This window comes from Aedes aegypti, chromosome 1, assembly GCF_002204515.2.
Source record: "Aedes aegypti strain LVP_AGWG chromosome 1, AaegL5.0 Primary Assembly, whole genome shotgun sequence".
In the NCBI taxonomy this organism is placed as follows: Eukaryota; Metazoa; Arthropoda; class Insecta; order Diptera; family Culicidae; genus Aedes; species Aedes aegypti.
The window spans coordinates 142,791,845-142,814,096 of NC_035107.1; the positions used below are offsets into that span (position 1 = coordinate 142,791,845).

General features: G+C 36.2%; 1 protein-coding gene across 1 annotated transcript; it reads right to left on the minus strand.

Annotated features, from left to right (window-relative positions):
- Positions 1-250: 250 nt before the first annotated feature.
- Positions 251-21,651, minus strand: LOC5577254 (acidic repeat-containing protein). The gene is made up of 6 exons (XM_021849310.1): positions 21,473-21,651; positions 14,045-14,899; positions 2,308-2,373; positions 2,046-2,238; positions 628-885; positions 251-562 (listed from the first exon to the last, which is right to left on the minus strand). The coding sequence occupies exons 1-6, from the start codon at positions 21,492-21,494 to the stop codon at positions 295-297; spliced, it is 1,662 nt and encodes a 553-aa protein (XP_021705002.1). The 5' UTR covers positions 21,495-21,651; the 3' UTR covers positions 251-294.
- Between the last annotated feature and the right edge of the window lie 601 nt (positions 21,652-22,252).

Here is a 22,252-nt window from a genome sequence, read left to right on the forward strand (position 1 = left end):
GAGACAAATAGGGTGCAGAGCTAGTTTGGCACTTCCGTGATTCGTCTGGAACTTTGCAATGAGAAGCACTTCAATACGACGCAAAGTTTGGCCAAAAATAAGCCCTCCAGCTTTCAAAAACGCCACTGCCGAAGTGAATCAAAAGTGACAAAAATAGCATCCGGCTCCCTACCTGAAGAAAACAAAACATCAACGATGCGTATTGGTTTCTTTGACTTTTTATTTTAAACTAAGAAAAATAAAATGCACGTTTTCACGGAAAACAATTCAACAATTCACATTGTTGTCGTCATATTATTGCGTATATAGAGTCTTTTGTTCAGTACTAAGCCCAGCGAATTTTTCCCCTAAGATTTTCATAGTTTCCGCATGACTGTTCTCGTTTTGTCGCACTTGTTTGTACTTTTCCTTGACAAACGCTGCAAATCCTTTACCCTTCTTGGCCGGAGTGGCCACGGTGTCACCGTCTTTATTTTTCTTATTCACGAACAGCTCAATTTTTCCATGACAATAGGCACATCGAATGTTTTCGGTCTTTTTCGATCTGGTGTGAGCATTATACCTGAAATAGGAAGCAAAAATGTTCAAAATTTATTTTAAAAAGAAAAACTAATGCAATTTTCTTACTTAGCCTTGCAAAGGACACACTGGTATGTGTATTTGTACTCGATTTCATAGTGATGGCACACGGTAATGGGTGGCAATTCAGGAAAAACTTTCCGAGCGCGATACGTCCAATTTTTCCAATGTTTCCCATGTCCATTTTCCCCATTGTGAATCCATGCAGCCGCGTGGCACATTTCATGTATAAGCGTGGACCGCATTCGTTCGGCATATGTTATAACTTTGTCACTTAATTCTATTCGGCACGATCGTTCTCCATTCCTGTTGTAAAAAGTAACGGAAATTGTAAAATTTCATTGAATCTACAAACACATTTCTTTGTTAATTAGTGTTAATCATGTGGCTGTTAATAAAATATGGCACTTTAATCAAAATAAGAAACATTTTTAAAGTCTTAACGTTTTTAATGTGTTTAGAAAAAGTTATACACTATGTAGGTATTAACCCTGGGGCCTTCCTTAGCCGAGTGGTTAGAGTCCGTGGCTACAAAGCAAAGTCATGCAGAAGGTGTCTGGGTTCGATTCCCGGTCGATCCAGAATCTTGTCGTAATGGAAATTTCCTTGACTTCCCTGGGCATATAGTATATCGCGAAAATGGCAACTTTTGCAAAGAAAGCTCTCAATTAATAACTGTGGAAGTGCTCGCTCATCGAACACTAAGCTGAGAAGCCCCAAGTAATATTGACAGCTGAATAACAGCTTATTCAGCTCAAAAATGCTGTTTATACGGCCTCTTTTTAGCTCAATAAACTGTTATTCAGCTACCAATGTTACCTAGGAGGCTATATCTCAGTGAGGTCGTAATTCCAAGAAGAAGAAGAAGAAGAAGGAGCATTGTTTGTTCCAGCACTTTTCATAGATACGATTTCTTGAATTTCTATATCAATCAAAGTCGTGAAAAATAGAGGGTTAACCCTCTCTTTTCCATGGTAACACAGGCAATTCACCGATTTTCGACGAACGCTAGTTAAACCGAGTTGGTGTGATTAGCGCAACAATAATACTTAGAATAAATTTTTGCGCACATTTGTTTTATCAAACATCGAAATAAGATACCTAAGGGTCAAACTATTGAAAAACAATCAAAAATGTTTATTCTGATTTTGAATAATTTAGCTTATTTGCAACAATTTTTGTTCGCGTACTTTTCTTAGAAACGCCCTTTTGACAGTTAAATTGTCGAACAAGGGTGTAGGAAAGAAAGGATTAACGATTATTCTAAACTTTTTTGGGTGTTGCAATACTCGGTGGAGCAAATCCATACTTTTCGCATAAATGCTATGAATCGATTAATTTTGTGATGAAAATCTTGAAGTTCGTTTTAATCACATTACATACTATGTTACTTATGCATCTTCCATAAAATGCTCGTCAATAACGCAACTAGGTATATATTATAAAAAAAAATGTAATGTACTTACTTCTTAATGTTAAAACATCGTCCTGCGGTGCAGGTCAATTTTTTGTTCCAACTGAGCGGTATGTCCAGTTTATTTTCGAACACTTCCCGGTTGTACAACTCATACAGCTGGACCATCAATTTGTCTTTAGTGCTGTTGAAATGTGTTCGGTACTTTCTGATGTCCGCGGAACACATGTCCAAAGGGGTCTTCTCTAGAATTTTGAACAGTTATCTATGTGTTTATCCTGTTTTGAATAATCATCGTTTGGTGAATACTTTACCATCTAGCGCTTGAAGAAACGAAACTTTTCGGTGGTCACGGCTTTTTTGGATTGACTTTTTTTGATCTGCAACGAGCAACAATTTCGAAATATGTCATGTATGTCCAAAGCCATGATACTACATTAACTTGTACAGTAATTAGTCAAAAGTTTGAATAGTAAGCATGCGATAGTGAGAATGATTAGATGGTGATCTACCGATTTTCAACGAACAATATCTGAATTCAATTCATACGATTGGCTAAACAATGATTGGAATAAACTTCTATGCATTAAACATTGAGATACATCATGATCTAGCGGTAAAGCTATTCCCTACTCAAGGTGAGTCAGCTTATTGTGACTCCCAGCTAAATTACATCCCTTGAACAATAATGTGTCGATGATCGAGGTTGATAATAATAAGTGGATCATTTATTCAATCTAAAATAATCACACACGAGAAATGTGTTTATCTTGTGTTTTGCGTGAGGTGAGACGAGTCGCCTTAAGTTGCAGAAGTTGACTTGTTTCCATTTGAGATCAGCTCGTCGCGATTCATCAGAATCGCAGAATAACCCTGGATGAAAACAAAATCGTACATCAATCGACATCAAGTAACGTCAAAAACGCAAGGAGTCAATAGATTTTGTAGGAGAGTCTTTGTGATCTACTGGAATCCCATAATATCGCTCGTAGCATTTTGAAGGCTTGGAGTTTGTTCAAGAAATTTCACCAGCACCCCAGATTTCTTGCACCCTGTAACCTCCAGTAATAACACGTACTATATGTACCGTAATCCGGGGTAACATTGATCATTTTTTTAAATATTTCTTAAATATTTGGTTCGAAAATGCAATAGTCGCAAATTTTATATTTTTAAAACAAGTACTGCCACCCATAGCTCGGGTCTATATACTTTATTTTGTTTTTTGAAAGGTTCAAGCATGTTAAAAAAAATGTTTTAATTTATTTAGCTGATATGGGGTAACATTGATCACCTATGTGAACAACATTCGGTTATATTGAAAATAACGTTACCTACTAAAATCATGGCCCCTGAAGCCGAATATGAAAGCCAAATGCTTACAAGTAATTTACTTTTTGAGTTATTTAAAATTAAAAACATCTCGAACCACGGAATACGCCTAAAGGTTGGCAATTTCCTAAGGGAAAGTTACATTCTTAACAGTAATTCGGTAATGTTACCTAATTGAACATACTTATGAAAGTTTTGACAACGGAATCGTTTTCGGCGATGCCGTTTTTCGTAAGAACCGCATTTTCTTGCTCATATCATTTACAGAACATATGTAAGACATGAATGTTTGATAGTGTCATCATTAACCATTGAAATCAATGTTTCGAAAAGTTGCCAGATTTACGCATAAGGTAAACGCAATTTTCGCAAAATCTTCACTTTTATCAGCTGATGAATATAAGAAAGAAATGCACCATTCATGATTTGGAAATGTTCCATCAATAAATGATAATGGGAACTTTTTATGAGATGGGTCATTCCGATCAATGTTACCCCGCTGATCAATGATACCCCGGATTACGGTATATGCTTTCCCTTTTTTTAACCCCTCTACCGGCAGCATAATTTTTTACCGCAAAATAAATATTCAAATCGTTATAACTTTTTTGTTTTTCAATATTTTTGCACCATTTTTCACAAGTTCTCAAACAACTATTCTAGTTTAGGAATTGGTGTCGATATTATTCATTGGTGCTCTGCTTTTGAAGATATTCTATTGTTGCTTGAGGGACCAACATTTTCTATATAAAACGTATTTGGCGGCCATTTGGTTTTGGTTATTTTATCGAAACAATAAAATGTGGGCTATAAAATGCCAGGGAATAAAAAGCTACTCTGAAAAAATCATACAAATCAATTAAGAATTCATGGAGATATCTGAAAATTACGATATGATGTTTTTTGAAGTTTTTAAGATCTTTATTTGGTCAGCGTGGTTCTAGAAACCTAAATGCTTATTATTTAAAGACGGCTGCACCAAATTGCTTCATTTTTTCACATCATACTCTCATTAATGTATTGTTCCGAAAAGTGAATATCCGGGTTCTGGTTACATGTTGGTCATCCAAGGAATTTTGGAATATCGTCATAACCAGATGACCAATGATCAATATCGACACAGATCCTAAAACTAGAAGAGTTGTTTGAGAACTTGTGAAAGAATGGTGCAAAAATATTGAAACACAAAAAAATATATATAACAATTTGAATATTCATTTTGCGGTAAAAAATGAAGCTGTCGGTAGGTTAATGACCCAATCACTGTGTTTTGACGTCAAAATGTCACTATGTACGATAATCTGAAAAAAATCCTAATCGTACTAAGTTTTCGACCAAATGTTTATTTGACGAAATGTCTATTCGACCGAATTTACTTTCGACTAGAGTGTGCATTTCCCGGCCATTTTGCTCGTCGATTCGGGACAAAAATCTAAGATCGTCCCGGGAAATCCCGGGATCCCGGGATTTTTTATATTTTTCAATAAAACTAGTTTTTTGGTTGAAATGAAAGTACAAATTCGAAATTATAATGTTTTTTCAAAGAAATAAAAAGATAATGCAACATTCCAAAATAATATGTCAATTATGACAAATCACATTTCATATATGACTTTTTTATGCTGATGAAGTTACTTAACCAAAATCAAAAAATGACGAATTACGGGCTTGCTAGGGATTTTTTTCAAATTCTTCACTTATGAATGGAATTGTGAAAAAAAATTAAGTCATATAATTATAGTAATTTGCATATTATTTGCATAGTGTTTTCAGTAGGGGAACATGGTCCAATTCGGACCTGGTATCAGTTTTTTGGCCATATCTTTTCAGCACCATGGACGACATGGAAAGTTTTATGTTTTCTTGAAAGCCTGATTTAGCGCGCGCACTTTTCTCTTAGAGAGTTTTGTGATATCTCCTACCAAGACATGGCTAGACATGTTTGTCAAAAGGTCCGAATTGGACCAACCCTGTTCCAATTCGGACCACTCATGTTCTAATTCGGACCACCCTATATTTTATCGCTTTTTGCTATGGTAGTTATAAAAAATAACTCCGATTTTTTTGGTATCGAAGCTCGTTGACATTCTTCCATAAACGCAAGCATAAAAAATAACTCAATGTGTGACAAATTCTAATTTAGTTTAAGTTAGAGCTAGCTTGTATAAATTTTGAATTCTATTTAAAACATATATGTGAAATCCGGAACTGGTTCTAAATTGAGTATAGTGAATTTTTCCTAACACGATTTTAAATTGACCTTCGTATATGGGATGTACCGAGACAAAGAAAACAAAATTTTTAAATTTTGGAGCTTTTGGTAATTTTGACAAAATACATTGGAAAAGGCAATTTTTGCTTAAAATATAGTAAAATTTCAACAAATTGAACCATGGCATGAAAATATCAGGGTTAAAAGGTAAACTTGTTCGGGAAACAGAAAAAAAAAAGCATCGAGTCTCGAGACATCAAGTTGGAGACGTATCAATATACATTTTTGGGTCAAAGGACGCTATATTAAAGTGATTTTGAAGTAAGCAAAACTTCAAATTTTCAAGTTCAAAACGCATTATATCGTGTAAAGGAAAGATAATTGTATTGTTTTCAGCACTCGTAAACGTTTTTTTTTTTGTATCGTATAGACAAACTAATTTGAAAAGCTGTATCCAAAATAGGGTGTGGTATTAATGGAGATGCTTTCAGGTAATTGGTTTATTTATTAGTTTTTTATGTGATATACCGTATTTCTTAGATTTTTTCGAAGACTTTTTGATGACCACAACAGAAACAAAGGCACCATCCATCAATGTTACAACTTCTGTGATTTTCTAACAAGTCAAAAAGACTTTCACGGGCTTATGAAATAGACGGGCTTATGAAATAGACTGACTGCTCGTTAAAAATCAAGAGGTCCATATGAAAACCACATCAAAAGGTCTGAATGGATCATTTAATGTAGTTTTTGTCAGTGCTCACCGCATCAAAACAAAGGCGCCACTGTATATGGAATTTAACATTGTGACAGCATTGCTGTTCTGTCAAACACACAAGGCTACGGTGGCGCTATCTATGCTTTCCATAGCGGCCGTTTTGCTTATTTTAATGATCCATTGGACCATCACATATTTTGAGATTTTCAAGTAAGTTGAGCACAAACAGTGCATAGCTATGTTAAAACCATATGGTCAGAAGCAAGCTTAGGCTTGGAGGATTCGATTAAAAAATAACACAGAAAGATTGGAGATTTATTGTCAATTATAGAAGCTTGGAAATAATGCTGACCGATAGCACACTAGAGCACTTCAAAACAACAAACTAATATAAAAACCAAACGAATTAACTGAAAAGCGTCAAATGTATTGTGTTAGATTCTAGCCAGACGGTGGGTAGAAAAACGGTACATACGATCTTTATAGGCTAATATTTTCAAAGCTGAACGATCACTTCGACATCTGGTGGCTAGTAGGAGAACCGTCATAAAAGAGGTTGGGTTGAGAACGCACCGTGTGCAGCATAGGAAGGAGCACACATATTACATTTTTTCTCGGAATAGTTATGTTGTAGACCCAGATAGCCGTAGCGGTAAACGCGCAGCTAATCAGCAAGACCAAGCTGAGGGTCGTGGGTTCGAATCCCACCAGTCGAGGATCTTTTCGGGTTGGAAATTTTCTCGACTTCCCAGGGCATAGAGTATCTTCGTACCTGCCACACGATATACGCATGCAAAAATGGTCAAAGGCATAGTAAGCTCTCAGTTAATAACTGTGGAAGTGCTCATAAGAACACTAAGCTGAGAAGCAGGCTCTGTCCCAGTGGGGACGTAACGCCATAAAGAAGAAGATGTTGTAGACGATCAGAGAGCATTGAAAACATGATAAACTTTTTTTTCCTTCCAAAATGTACAGATCCGGTCAGTGCTCATGTACGATTTGTGGGATAAAATTGGAAAATTGGTGTTTGGCTACATAGGTTATAAACTTCCGGATTCTTTAATTGAAGCTAAATTTGTTGTGAAATCATGCGTATCGCAAGAATAAAGGGTCAAAATGATTATGCCAATGAAAAATAGTTTAATAATTAATTGATTATGAGCTAATTTTTGGGTCGAAAAATTGAATTATGGACGTAAACAAACATTTTCAATGACATTTCTCTCCTTTTTACCTAGCGTCCTCTATGCTGGTGGCGCATTAAATTTGCCTATAGTAGCGCCAGTATAGAGAAATGCTTGATGGTCCGATTTAGAACAGGGTCCGCATTGGACCACCTTCCCCTACTTAACAGTACTCAGTTTGATATTCTATAATACCTTCAGTGATGTCAAATGTCTGAAATTTGAAAAGTCATCACAATTTTAGAACAAAAGAGACGATTAAAGATCTTTGAAGGTATTATAGAGTGTTATGTTGGAAGTTTATTGCTGAAAATTATTGACTGAAGTTTAGGGGTACTTTCATATTTACTTTTTCAGCCTAGGCCTTAAAAAACGGCCAATGTGTGATGGAAAGTGGCAAATATCAGAGTGCTGATTTACTAGCACTTCTATCAAGTAGGCGAGTGCAAACTTACTCACACCAAGCCTGTTCGCGAGTCTGTCATGTTTGTTTTGCGTTGGTTTACACTCGTGAGGCGCATCGTGATACAAAAAATTTCGCTACTAGTTGAAGAGAAAATTATTAAAACTATGCAACTAGACAAATAAAAATATATATTTTTTACATAGTAGATTGGTCTTTTCATAAGAATAATTATTATTTATTCTCTTTTTCATTATTCTTTTCTATTTTATCAAACAAGGCTTGATAGTGAGGAGAAAATGTCATTGTTTTCCATTAAGTGGTTTTCATCAAATTTTACGTACATTTCGGGAATCCCGGAATTCCCGGGATATTAAAACTCGGGATTTCCCCGTAATTTGTCCAATCCCGGGATTTTTTGTCCCGGGATGTCCCGGGATGGACACTCTACTTTCGACTAAACGACCAAATGTTATAGATCTTTCAAAACGTATTGTTTTCAAATATCTTTTTTTTTCTTGAAAATACGCTATAATTTATGTACCAAACCAAGTAACTCAGTCAATTTTCAAGAACAGAAATTTAAATAACAAAACAACCGTTCACGCTGAAAAACGGATGGATTTGTAACTCGGTTGATCACAGATTAAATTCTCAACCAAGATCACTATTTTAATAATAAATTTTCGAGCTGAATACCTATAACACAGCGTAACAAAAATGACATTTTTCTCAAGGATCAAATTATGTGTCTCTAATAGATTTTGGGTCACTGAATCTGATGGCGTTCTCAAAAATGTTCCAGCACGTCACAATTTTTAGCTACAGGTCACCAAAGTTGTATAAAACGCTGGTTTTATTGATGTTTGCATGAAATTTAAATTATGATTTCTCAAACTTTTTTGTGATATAATCTACCAAACATGCTCAATAGGACTTGAATTTTCAATTTAGATACAATTTAGTTGAACTTTCACGATAAAATTTTGTTTAAATCGATTTTTTTAAATCACCAAAAAAGAACATTTTACCATCGAAAATATTTTGAACTTTGTTGATAATTATTGTTTTATACATGAAGTTTGAATTCTGTAACTAATTAGGCGAATAAATTGCCGTACAAGCTGGCAAACTTGCATGCAAGTTGACTGAAACAGTCAAATTTTGCATTTTCAACAGTCAATATCTCAAAAACTAGACGAGCTATAATATTTCTGAAAACGGCAATGGACTCAGCAACCCTTAATTTAGTAAATAGGGGTATTTTGATGCTTGAGACAAAAACGTGTTCCGCAGTGTAAGTAGATTAAAAACCGAATTTAATACTATACCATTTAATTTCACTAAAGTTTGTATCCTTTGACAGATACGCGTATTTCGACCTCAACTGTAAGGTCGTCTTCAGTGTCGTGTACTAGACTGATTACACGACACTGAAGACGGCCTTACAGTTGAGGTCGAAATACGCGTAACTCTAGTGGAATTAAATGGTATAGTACTAAATTCGGTTGTTATCTACTTATCACTATTTTGTTCTCTATAAGGTTGCTCTTGAAAACTTAAGGGGGTGAATTTGATTCATCTTCACGTTATGATGTTTTTAAAGTTATGTTGAAGAATGAAACACAGTCACAAGTCTTATACCAAACTAGTAAAATATCGCAAGTCTCTTTAATACTTATAAACATTTCTGTGGGTGTTAGGCTTGTGGTAAAATCATTGGAGACACGTGACTTTAGAGTTTAGAAAATCAATATTTCGCTATAGAAAATTGAGCTACAATCAAAGTGAGATTCTTTTCAAACAAAAACGAAAGCAATTCTGCCGTTTGCAATCAACGAATTTCGAAATATTTAGCGAAAACCAATACAATTTAAGCTTACAATAAAACACTTTACTTAATCGAAGAAAGCATACATTTTTAGATTAAAATTAACTGTTTTTAAAATAATATAAAAAAATAAGAAAGATTGATGTAAAGATATGTAAATCATAAACATAAATCTTACTTCACGATTTTCGTTGGAATCATACAATCGATTAAAGCTTGTAAAAAAAATCCAAATTGCAAACGGAGTGGTGATGAAGAACAGGTGCTTCGCGCAAAAATATAATTCCAAAAAGTGCTCCGCGAGTCAATAAATCTAAAAACCCCTGCCTTAGAACATTCTCCAAGAGTCCCACTTGGAACATCTCCAAAAGTCATCCGAAAAATCAAATTCTCCAGAAATGCCCGTAGAAATTCCTCACAATTTCCTATAAAATTGTCTTTATTTAAGATTTTAGCTAGGAGTTTCTCTAAAGCTTCCCGAAATTTGTCCTAATGTTTTTTTCGGGAACTCCTCTAGAATGTTTTTTGGAACTCCATATACTCTTCCAGGAGTTCTTTAGGGGAATGTCAAGGAATTATTGGATAAATTAAAAAAAAAAGCGTGGGATAATACTAAATAAACCCTAGATTAGCCTTGTGTAAGTTCTAAAGCAGGGCTTTACTTCGTGTAGCTCTCGAAGAGTTTGAAGGTTCGTTTATATCAGGACCGTTCTATTTTTGTATCACCATAAAACAAGAACATACTAATTTGAACCTCCAACAAATGGCAATGAAACCAAACTAATCGAGCCCCAGCCTTTTCCAACCACAACTTGAATGATAGGCAACAGAATAACAACTAACTGCTCCATATTTTATCCAAGAGTGGTTGTTGACTGAGCGATGCCAACACACAGACAGACTCGATTAGCCAGTCTAGGGATGTGCAAAATAATTACTGCAACCAGAATATAGCCTCTACAGTCCTCATTTAGACCTATACTGGCTTACACTAATTTAAATTTTCATTTCAAGCTGGACTTGAACTCAAACAGCGAATTTTGAAAATAAGTAAATGTTAGTAGTCGGATTTTGAACACTGTTTTTTCGGTATTTGAATATTTGTTGAAATTGTCTATGAAGAACTTTTGAACTTTTGAGGACGTAATGTAAGATGTACCTTCCCATGAATTTTAAAACTACTTTGGGAAACAAAATCTCATTGAATTAAAGGTTTCTTTCTAGACTAGACAACACCATTCCCACTAAATCCTCGAATAGTTGCTCAGCAGCATTTTTTTTTTTTTTTAATTTCTTCGTAAGAAGCTTTTTTATTGACCGATTTTTGTTCGATTACTATATGAAAATGGATTTGTTTGAAGAAATCATAAAATTTGGCCCACCTCCAAATATTGTTTCTGACCCAGTCACCCTTTACGAACAAAGATACAGTTAACTCTCCCTTACTCGATATTCCGTATCTCGATATCGAGTTAGTGAACCATAGTAAAAGTTGGTTTTCATGGCTAACTCGATGGTCCCTTGGATCGCAGTTGCACTGATTTTGTGTTCTGTAACTCGATACTTCCCTATCTCGATGGTCCCTTCAATATCGAGTTAAAAAGAGTTGACTCTATATGAAACATCTCCTGAACTCTTTAAGAAGTTTTAGCAGATTTCGTAGATCAATTGCTAAGACAACTGAAAAAGAGGAGGATTTTCTAAAGGAACTCCTCGAAGAACATGGGACGGAATCCCCGAAGAATGTGTGTAGAAATTGTTGCAAAACTTTTAAAGATTATATTGAGGCTTTTTTGAGACATTCCATGAGAAATGTTTGGATAAATTGCATGAATCCTTGGATGAAATGTCGGAGAAATACATAGAAAAAAATAGAGAAGCTTTTGGTTTTCAGTCGAAAGAAATTTTTAGAAGAGTTCTCAAAATTTCCCAAATTCCCCTCAAATATCCCGTCAAGGAGTTTTTGAAGCTATTTGTGGGAGTAACTGTGGATGAATGCTAGAAGGAAATCCACATGAATTGGCGAAGGAATTATTGCAGAGTTTCTTGAAAAAAAAAATCTTATCCGAATTTTTTCAAAAGTTGTGGAACCTTTTATTGGAAGAATTATGAATCAGGATTCACTGAAAGTAAATGGCTGGGCATGGCGTACCATTGGTACCTCGCGTACCTGAAGGAATAAAATAGACCGCTCTGTGCGGTCCTTAGCCTCTTGCCCAGCAACTCCTATCCCTACCTCCTCGCGGTACTGGCCGGGGTACGAGTAACTTTAGGGAAGATCGGGTAACCAACCCCCTGGTGGGAACTTTGGTCGTATGCTGTCAGGGAAGGGGGGGGGGGGGTGCTTTTGCTTCTGCAAATCTTGAGCGTCTGTACTCCATGTTAGGAGCGGCTCACAACAGCGTCTGTTTCCAATGTCAGGAGCGGCTGATCATCGTCCGAGTGCCAGAGAAGGTTTCTTAGCTAAACTGTGCACTATGGTCCTCCGGAAATCTAGGGGGTTGGTGTCAGACCCTGCAAGCCAGCCGTAAAAACATCAAGCAACGAATAATCAACGAGAGAATACGAACGGGAACAACGGGCGAAGACCACGGCTTTCGAGCGATCACCATTCTAAATGCGGCCTACAAAGTATTATCCCAGATCATCTTCCGTCGTCTGTAGTAAACGAGTGGGAAGTTATCAAGCCGGCTTCGTTGACGGCCGATCGACAACGGACCAGATCTTTACTGTACGGCAAATCCTCCAAAAATATCGTGAATACCAGGTCCCAACGCATCACCTTTTCATCGATTTCAAGGCGGCATACGACAGCTATGGAGCTATGGAAAATCATGGACGAGAAAAGCTTTCCCGGGAAGCTCACGAGACTGATAAGAGCGACGATGGAAGGTGTGCAAAATTGTGTGAAGGTTTCAGGCGAACACTCCAGGTCGTTCCGGGGACTACGACAAGGTGATGGACTTTCGTGCCTGTTGTTTAATATTGCGCTAGAAGGTGTTATGCGGAGAGCCGGGCTTAACAGCCGGGGTACGATTTTTACGAGATCCAGTCAATTTGTTTGCTTCGCGGATGATATGGACATCGTCGGCCGAACATTTGAAAAGGTGGCAGACCTGTACACCCGTCTGAAACGCGAGGCAGCAAAAGTTGGACTGGTGGTGAATGCGGCCAAGATAAAGTACATGCTAGCTGGTGAAGCCGAGCGCGACAGGGCTCGCCTAGGTAGCAGTGTTACGATAGACGGGGATACTTTCGAGATGGTCGACGAATTCGTCTACCTTGGATCCTTGCTGACGGCTGACAATAACGTTAGCCGTGAAATACGGAGGCGCATCATCAGTGGAATTCGGGCATTTCAAAATTCATATTTTCAAAAATAACGTATAACAAGAAGAAACTTCAAGAAAATATGAAAAAATAGGGATGATCAAAAATAAAAATTAGGTTGAAGTGATCAGACGTCCAGCTTTTCGCGGGACAATCCCGCATTTTAACCAAGTGTCCCGAGAAATGTTCCGCATTTCACTCAAATCATTAACCCTCTAATACCCAACCCCGCCTTTAGACGGGGTACACTTTAGAATTTTGTGTATTTTTTTCGTAGCTCGGAAATCAAAATGATTTTATTTTTGGCTTGAACCTTGGCACATAACACGTATACTGCCCATAAACGCATGTCAGTCCCATGTTTGCTGGATTTCCTATTCACATGGGACAATTATGCGTTTATGGGCAGTATATAAGCGAAGTGTTAAGTGACTTTTGAAACTATTTTGTATTTTTGAAAAATGTTTTAAAAATTGTATTTTCATACAACTTACAAATGCCTGGGGTTCATTTAACGTGTAATACAAAAAATCGTACCTGTTATATTTTTCTAAAATCAACCTATCACAAAAAAAGAGCCTGGTGCTACTAAAATAATTTCAAACATGTTTTTCCGTTAGTTACACGGAAAATAAAATATGATCCAGAAAAAAAAATATTTTCGAAAGTACCGTAAAAACTTTAATTTTTATTATTGCCAACAATCAGTAACCAGAAGAGACTTAAAAAATGAGAAAGGATAGGAATGTTCAAAAATAAAAATTATAAAAATCAAAAACCAAAATAATAAATTAGCGAATAAAACTAAATCAATACGTATTTAGAACGATTTTAGATAACTAAAAATGATATTTAGGTCGATAATAAAAATTTGGGTATTAGAGGTTTAAAATGTCCCGCATTTCACTCAAATCATCAAAATGTCCCGCATTTCTAGCGCAGTTATTATTACTACCGAAGTAACTTATTATACGAACATCAAAGAAATTGATTGGCAACGGTAATAGGGGCTTGAAAGTTCTCGGAAGTCATCTTGCTTACCTTTTCGGGCCTCAGGTGCTTTTTTCGGTTGCGGTTTACATAGAGCCAAAACCTCCGGGGTGCGCCACGCATTGCCGTAGATCTCCGTCAGAATTTCCGCCATTTCGTTATCAATGATCGGTTCCGATTTCTGCAGGCCCTGATGGTTCGCTTTCGATGAGCCTGCTTGGGCATTTCCGTCTTCCGATTCCGCAGAACTCCCGCTTTCCGACAGTTCCGACACGTGTACCTTAATTTTGATTTTAGCCGAAACGTTGACCTTCACATTTCGAACTCTTCCCGGGGTATGGTGTTCCTTGGGTTGCTCTGGTTCAGGTACGGGTGAGATTCTGTCCGAGGCTTCCGTCTCCGCAATAGACACTTCCTTGCTATCCTCGTCGGAGACATTCCCGAACCTGTCGGCGGAAAGCTGAGTGTCGGTCATTTTATAATCCGCTTTGCTCATGCTAACTTCCGACACAGAGCTGGGAATGTTGTCGAAGAAATCATTTAGACGAGCTTGAGCTGCCGAGCTCAATCTGTGGGAAGTGCTGTTCACGGTCGAACAATTGAGCTGTGCAGAAGACGAATTGGCACTATCGGAGAGCACGATCAGTGAGCATGGTGTATTCTCGGCAGTTTCTGTGTCCTCAGATTTTTTCGACGAGACCGTCTCATTAAAGCTGTTTGATAACGTGGTCAAATCGACAACGGCCACCGAGTGTCGTTCTTCCTTCGCTGATAATGGCGATTCGCTCCGACAGGTATCCTGGGAAAGTGTTTCATCTGAGTCGCTTACACAAAGTGCTTGTGAGAAAGGTTCAGTCAAATTCGTTTGGCGGTAATCTACTGCCGAACAGAGAGATTCTGAAAAAACTGAAAGGCAAAATGAAATTGAATTAAAAAGTGACATCTGGTTTTGAGGTGAAACAACTTGGAATAAAGATTCAATAATGTACCAAAACTTTGAAGGCACAAATCTCGCAAAAGAAGCGTCAAACTACAGTGCAATTTCTATTTTTGCTTTGTGCACTAGCAGAAAGCCTAAAATAAGAAGATTGGCTTTGTACGTTCATTATTTCAGCAGATTAGTGCCTTTAAAATCGTTAGTAGGGGAACAAGCCGGCCATTGTGCCAACCATGTTTAAATTCCGAGATATGTTACCTTAAATTGTTGTAACATTTTTCAGCAAGTTACGCGGGACTATAGTTTAAGAAACACTGAGTTTGAGAACTATAGTTTGAGAAACACTGAACAGTGGAAGAAAATGGAGCCAAAACGGCATCTAATTCATGAGGTTCATTGCGGTTCTCAAAAAAAGCGAAAAAGAAAAAAATTAAAATCAACTAGTTTGCTATGCAGGTTTATATATTGTTTGAATTTTTCAAAGATTATCTCCAGTAATCATTTTCATATAGAATTGCGTCATGATAATCTTATTGGATAATTCTTGGAGTTTGACTTAGAATTAGACTTCTGCCCAAAATATTTTCCGGACATTTGGAGTTGCCGTGCTCCTTTCTGGTCGATGGAAAAATGTATACCACGAAAATTTATGTGGTATTATAAATTGCATTAGAAACTGGACTCCTTATAAGTGCGGAACCGTGTATAAAAGTGTTTTCGCCGCGCTCATTCGTCATCTCATACTGAATCGATCCGACGTAATCCCGCACTTTTCTTCACAATCTCGCACTTCTAATCGCGCCATGCGCTATACAGGTCGGACTCGATTATCTGGTGTATCGATTTTTTTCGCTCCAACTGATCTAATCCTCCAGATAATTGGATCACTAATAAAAAAATTAAAATCTGCGATAAAAGAACTTAAATATTATCTTTTTTTTTGTTGTTGGTTCATTTACAATCCATCCTTTTTTACGACCGAAATCCAGATTTAGGACCGTTTTTAATAACTTTAAAACTGTTTATAAAATGATCAAATTTTGTATTTCTGCATTCACAGGATCCTGACCACTTAGAAAGATGGCGTCTTCGGCAAAGATGTTCAATAGCTCAAGGACTATCATTGTTTGAACCATGAAATTCGAGATTTTTCCAGCAGGTGGCGCTACTCGGGTAGAGGTGAATAACAAAATAATGACAAAATAAGAACAAATTTTGCAATCATATTTAGTTTAACCACTATTATGTTATTATTATACTGCCCCTCTTTGCACAACAGTCCCATGTTGGAAAACGACAAACCGAGAAAAAAACGATTGAAATGTGGAAACAATTTCGCTCCATTTTGAGTCTCTATTTGGCCTAAAATGTGTTAAATTTCCACATATCACTGAATCACTTGAGTACACGAACAAACCTAATAAATTTCTTCTGAATTCAAGTTGAAAATTTGCCTTAAAATGCAGAAAAATCGTAGCGAGACTGTTATGCGATTATATACAATATAATATAAGGTACCGCGGGGTAAGTGGGTAAATGGGGTAAGTGAAAACAATTGATATATTTGACTCAATATGTGAATTAACGTTTTGAACTCTTGCGTAAACCTTTGAGGCCATTGAGAACATTACGATAGGTAAGAGATTTCTGAGATTTTTCAGCCATTATTGCATAATAGAGCGAAAAATTGTTAACCTGTCAACTGTTACTCCGTAACAAGTTGGCAGCGTACAATCTTATTTTAATATTTTCAGTGAAAAAAAGTTGCGGAAAATAATTTCCTGTACCACTTCTTAGTTGTCCTCTATGACAGTTTCAAACTGCAATAAAAAGAGTTTTAGAATTAATTCGACGTAGACCTAAAAGTAACTCAATTTAAACACCGTCAATTTTCTTATCAGGTGGGGCAAGTGAAAAGTTTATCATTAGAGATTGAATTTGTGTTTTCTCTTCAAGTAGCCATAAGTAAACATGGTTCGCAATTATCATAGAAAAACATAACGTGCAGATAATTCAAGAGACACTATACTCAAGCGTTGAAAGCTATTAGAAATCATGGAACTTCTCTAAAAGATGTTGCCAAACATTACAATATTATTATGTCTACCTCGGGCAGCCAATTAAAAGGAAGACGTTGACTGAAAGGTTGCAATATTAGAGAATACACGGAAATCTCGGGGAATGTCTATGTAAAGCTAGTTCAAAACATAAAAATGGGGTATAGGTCTATCCACAAAAAAAAAAAGATTTTAAGTACGTTATTGAAGGATTCCGTTTGATTTCTCCCGAAGAGTTATCCGACGTCATATCCGACTATCTCAAAAACAAATAACGAGCGGTGGAAATTCTACAGAGCAGAAATGCAATTGCTGCCCTATAATGTAAGAACTAACATTGGAAATGTTGCAGTTATAATGTTGTTGAATCATTTCAACTAACATAACTGAACAGAAGAAAATTCAAATGAAAAGAATTACATTTTCTTTGTTTACATGTTATTGTTCATTGGGAAGCCTTAACAAATGTTAAAGCTAATAGAAATCGTGAATATAACTGTTTGTTTTTGAATTTATTGTTCAAAACGGTAAACTTTTCACTTGCCCCACTTTTGGGGCAGATGAAAAGTAAGGAGACATTTTTCAAAAAATTTTCTGTATTTTTTTCTTCAATTTTTCATAAAAATCAATTTCAGCATGCTGCTTATATTTGGTGGGAGTCAAGCTAAAAAATATACACGACCTTATTTGTTTCAATTTAAAGTCTCTAGAATTTGAAGAATCTCAACTATGCGAATTCCATTACCCACTTGCCCCACGGTACCTTACGAATGTATTTGCATACCAGTCCCATCATGTGCATCGACTCGTTCGACAGCTACTAAAACACACATTGTTATTAATGCACTGGTTGTTTCATTTGCTATTTATGTTCTTTGGTCGTAAAAATTTAGTTATTATAGTACAGTCAACTCTCCGTAACTCGATGTTAAGGCGACTATCGAGTTAGGAAAATATCGTGTTAAAGAACACAAAATCAGGGTAACTTTGGTTAAAGGGACCATCGAGGTATCCATGAAAACCCACATTTACTACACGTTCTATAACTCGATATCGAGATACGGAATAGCGAGTTACAGATAGTATACTGTATGTCCATGGATGAATCACCAGATATAAAAAACATCTTTTTCAAAACACACGTCGAAATGGAATCCGATGGAAATGATTCGAGATGTTCCAGAACAACCTGATTCAATTTTTTCAGGCAACTTCTGTAAGCCTTGAACGCAGGTCTAAAATACAGTGGCTCGTGGGATGGGCCGAGCCAAAGTCTTTCTGTATTTTGCCAATAAGCAGATGAAGAAGACGATAATTGCTGATGGTTTTTATATGTAAATCTTGCTTTCGCGTTGAAAAGTTTTTATTATGCACACATACAAGCAAGTACTCCTTAAGGGGACACGGGAGACCGTGTTATTTTCCCTATCTTTCGTCTCACTCTAACAATAATCATCAAAACTTTGTGGAAGCAAATCTCGAGTTTTAGTGAACCGATGAAGCTGAAAATTTATCGGGTTGTGCACTACATATTTAGAATCATAGTGATAAATTTTCGCATCGATATATAGTGTGGTTCTTGAGATTTGCTTCTTGAAATGGATAGGTTGATTATGATGACGTCCCGTGCTACCTTAAGTAAATTTTACCAGTTATCGAAAAACGCAAAAATAAGTTTTAGTTCGATATTCCTGAGCACCTGCTTCATTACATCATTACAAAATTTAAATAAAAAATGTAGAATGAACTTTTTTTATTTTTATTTTTTGTTTCTCATTTATTTTTATTCCCCTCGTACCTTCCAAATGTTTAACTACGGACATAAAAAAGAATAATATTTGTATGAGCCTTATCTAAAATGAAAATCTGTAATGCATCGTGATTGAAAATACATAATTATGTGTGATATCCACTAATTTAAAAATATTTTCGAAACAACGTGAATACATGACATTTACAATGCCGTAAGCAAGTGTGTATTAAATTCAGTCAAACCTCCATGAGTCGATATCTGAAGGGACCATAGACTCATGGAAACATCGAGCCATGGAACAGAAATGCTTTGAGGAGCTGTTTGAGCGAATCATCATAGTTAACATGACATTTTGTTTAGGTATGGTTCCATGAGTCAATATTAAGACATAGAACATCGACTCATGGAGGTTTCACTGTATAATTGATTTCCCTTTACTTCGCTACACATCAGTGAACAATTAGTAGTACCGAGAGACCGTATGTAGTACTAGAAGGGGTACCCATTCTGAGCCCGACCACTATACGGACTTTGATGTGACTGTTATGCGAATATTTTCAAGATGGGACAACACAAGTGGGGTTTGTTTTTGTACAAGTTAGGAACAAAGGCTACTTTTTTAGCAGTTTTTATCGATCTTCTGATGATGTTGAGTTGATTTATGCAAAAAACGCAAATCGGTCAAAAGTCGACATGGGACTGTTATGCGATTATGGGCAGTATATGACATTAAATATCTCATCAATAGCAAAACTTACAATCATAACAAAATTTGTCATTGGTATGTAATACATGAAAATCATGTAATAATTAATCAATAACAAAATATACTATCATACAGTGAATCCTCCGTGAGTCGATATTGAAGGGACCATCGACTCATGGAAATATCGAGTCATGGAACAGAAATCCTTAGGAAAGCTGTTTCGAGGGACCATCGTAGTAACCATGAAATTTTGTTTCTAGTTCCATGAGTTATTAAGCATAGACTATTTGGAAATTTTGCCCGATTTTGTTATTATTGTTATACCTTTACGTGTTAATCAACGACGCCTTGCCAATTTGTTTTCATTGAATAACTTTTTTCACAAGTATCGGATTGTTTCGCGGTCTTCGGCAATATTCTTCATCGTAAAAATACCTATCGAGGACTGTGTTCAGAATTTTTATAGAGGTCAACGGGCGACCACTGGCGATTTTTTTTTGCAAAAGTAAGTTTTCCCATAGTAAATCCCATACAAACTTTGAACGGCTGACGCTAAAATATAGTTTCACCGATCGAGCTGAAATTTTGCACAGTTGATATGAGACCTTAATGCTATCCAAAAAGTGGACTGTAGCGAGAATCTAAATTTTTCATATAACCGTGTCCCAGGCTACTGTACATCTGTTGTTTGTTATAAACTTCTTTACTTTATATTGACGCTTATATTGAGCTGTTCGGTAATCCAATCCGCATGGTTATTAAATTAATTAACTTATTACGCGTGGTAAAGATGGACAAATTATGGGTGAAATTATGAAAAAAATCCACGTGCTCGGCTGGGATCCCAGACAAATTGGCCATTTCTCCTATTAAAACTAAAAGTTTTTAAAAAGTATACCTAAATATGACAGGTTATTCATAAGGTTGCTCTGCAAAGCTACTAAGATTCATTAAATATAAAGGTGGTGGTGAAAATCATTCCAAGATTGTACAATGTACTGATTGTTTCCAAATAGGACTGATAAGTATAGAAGATTTAGCAGTTAAAATAAAACGGTTGCGCTTCCATCAGTACAAACTTGAATAACATTGATGTAATATCAGCTTTAGATTGAACAAAACTTATGGAAATTAATAAAAACATTATAGTTTTTAATCAAAGAGATAATATTTTGTTGTTGACAAAATATGGTTTTACATATGACAAATTACGAGAAACTCTAAGAAAGATTAACTGTTTTCACAACGAAATCATAAAACAATATTTTGATACTGATATGAAATTGTTCAGGTATGACCTAACTTAAAACTTAGCCTAAATTGAAAAAAATGCCGATTCATAATTTACTCCCAAAAATTTAGCTCAAAATAATTTAAAAAAATGTTACTTTTCGACGAAATAATTGACTTCGATTGAAATGACTATAAAAAAGAGACTAGCTTAAAAATGTGACCAAGTCACTAAAAAGTGACTCGCTACCAGCGTTGTCAGACTGTAATGACTGGTTTCGTAAGAATGGTGTCAAGCCCAAAAGCGACTTGACAAAAATGTTGGAGATCGCATCCCTCAGCTCGCTACTAGCCCTGTATCAAGAAAAATATGTAGTTAGCCGCAATCAATTATTTATTTATTTATTCAGTTGTCTACATGATTCCGGTGAACGCAACTTTTTCGATATCATGAAGTTTTTTATAGAATAAGACGATTTCAAACTTTCTTTTGTTCCTTTTTTTCAATTATGTTATTTTTTTGTTTCCTTTAGTCGTTTTGTTTTGCATTATTAAGTAATTTTGTTAGTTTGACTTCCATATTTAATTTCCTCAAAATTTCCTTGACTTGATAAAAAGTGTAAACTAACAAGTTACCGTAAGAATAAATAAAAAAAACTACAAATTACAAATTTTCGAGAACTGCAACCGGACTGCAACCGCGCTGCCATACCACACCATACAATCAACATTCCACCAACCGTCGTTAGCACTTTTTAAACATGAATGGCTTACATTTGAAAGTAAAATATCTTACCTGGGAGAGACATTCTGATCATGGGTCTATTTTCTTAGTATTTCTTGTACCAAACACTATTGATCAACAGATTTAATCGAGAATTTAGTTTAAAAGAGCGACCGACAACGGTTTATTTTGAACGCGCACTGCACCGAAAAACAAAACGACTACCTCCAAAAGTCAAAAGCCGCACGACGCCGGCGCCGGATTTTTGACAACAAATAATGTACCAAGGTAAATTACCAAAAAGGTACACACAATTCAGGCGCACGTAACAATTCTAAAGGGCCAATTCTCAGATTGAGTTCGACGTGAATATTCAATAGAAGTAAATAATAAACCATAAGGGAACACCAGCGACATTATTCTTCTATGGTTTATTATTTCTATTGAATATTCAGCTTTTTACGAGGCGCTAATGGCCGGTAAGGGCTTATTCACAAATTTCATAACGCCTAAAAGGGTCATTTTTGATACCCACCCACCCCCTCGTTACACATTTTGTATGAATATTTTTCGAATTTTGTATGAGCTGTAGCATCTTAAGGACACCCACCCACCCCCTTCAGCGTTATGAAATTTGTGAATGGTCCCTAATGGTCGGTACGCTGATCATGAGTACTGTGCAAAAAGATAGGACAAGAAACGGTCAAGGAATGATTCCGCTACCGAAATTACTTTAGCTGTATGCAGCTGAGAAGTAGAGCTGATTTCATAACGTCGGTAACGCCTGCCGTACAAATCAAAGGGAGCTGTCACTTTTCCGAACGGAAAAATGTGCCGCTCAATTATTCCGCA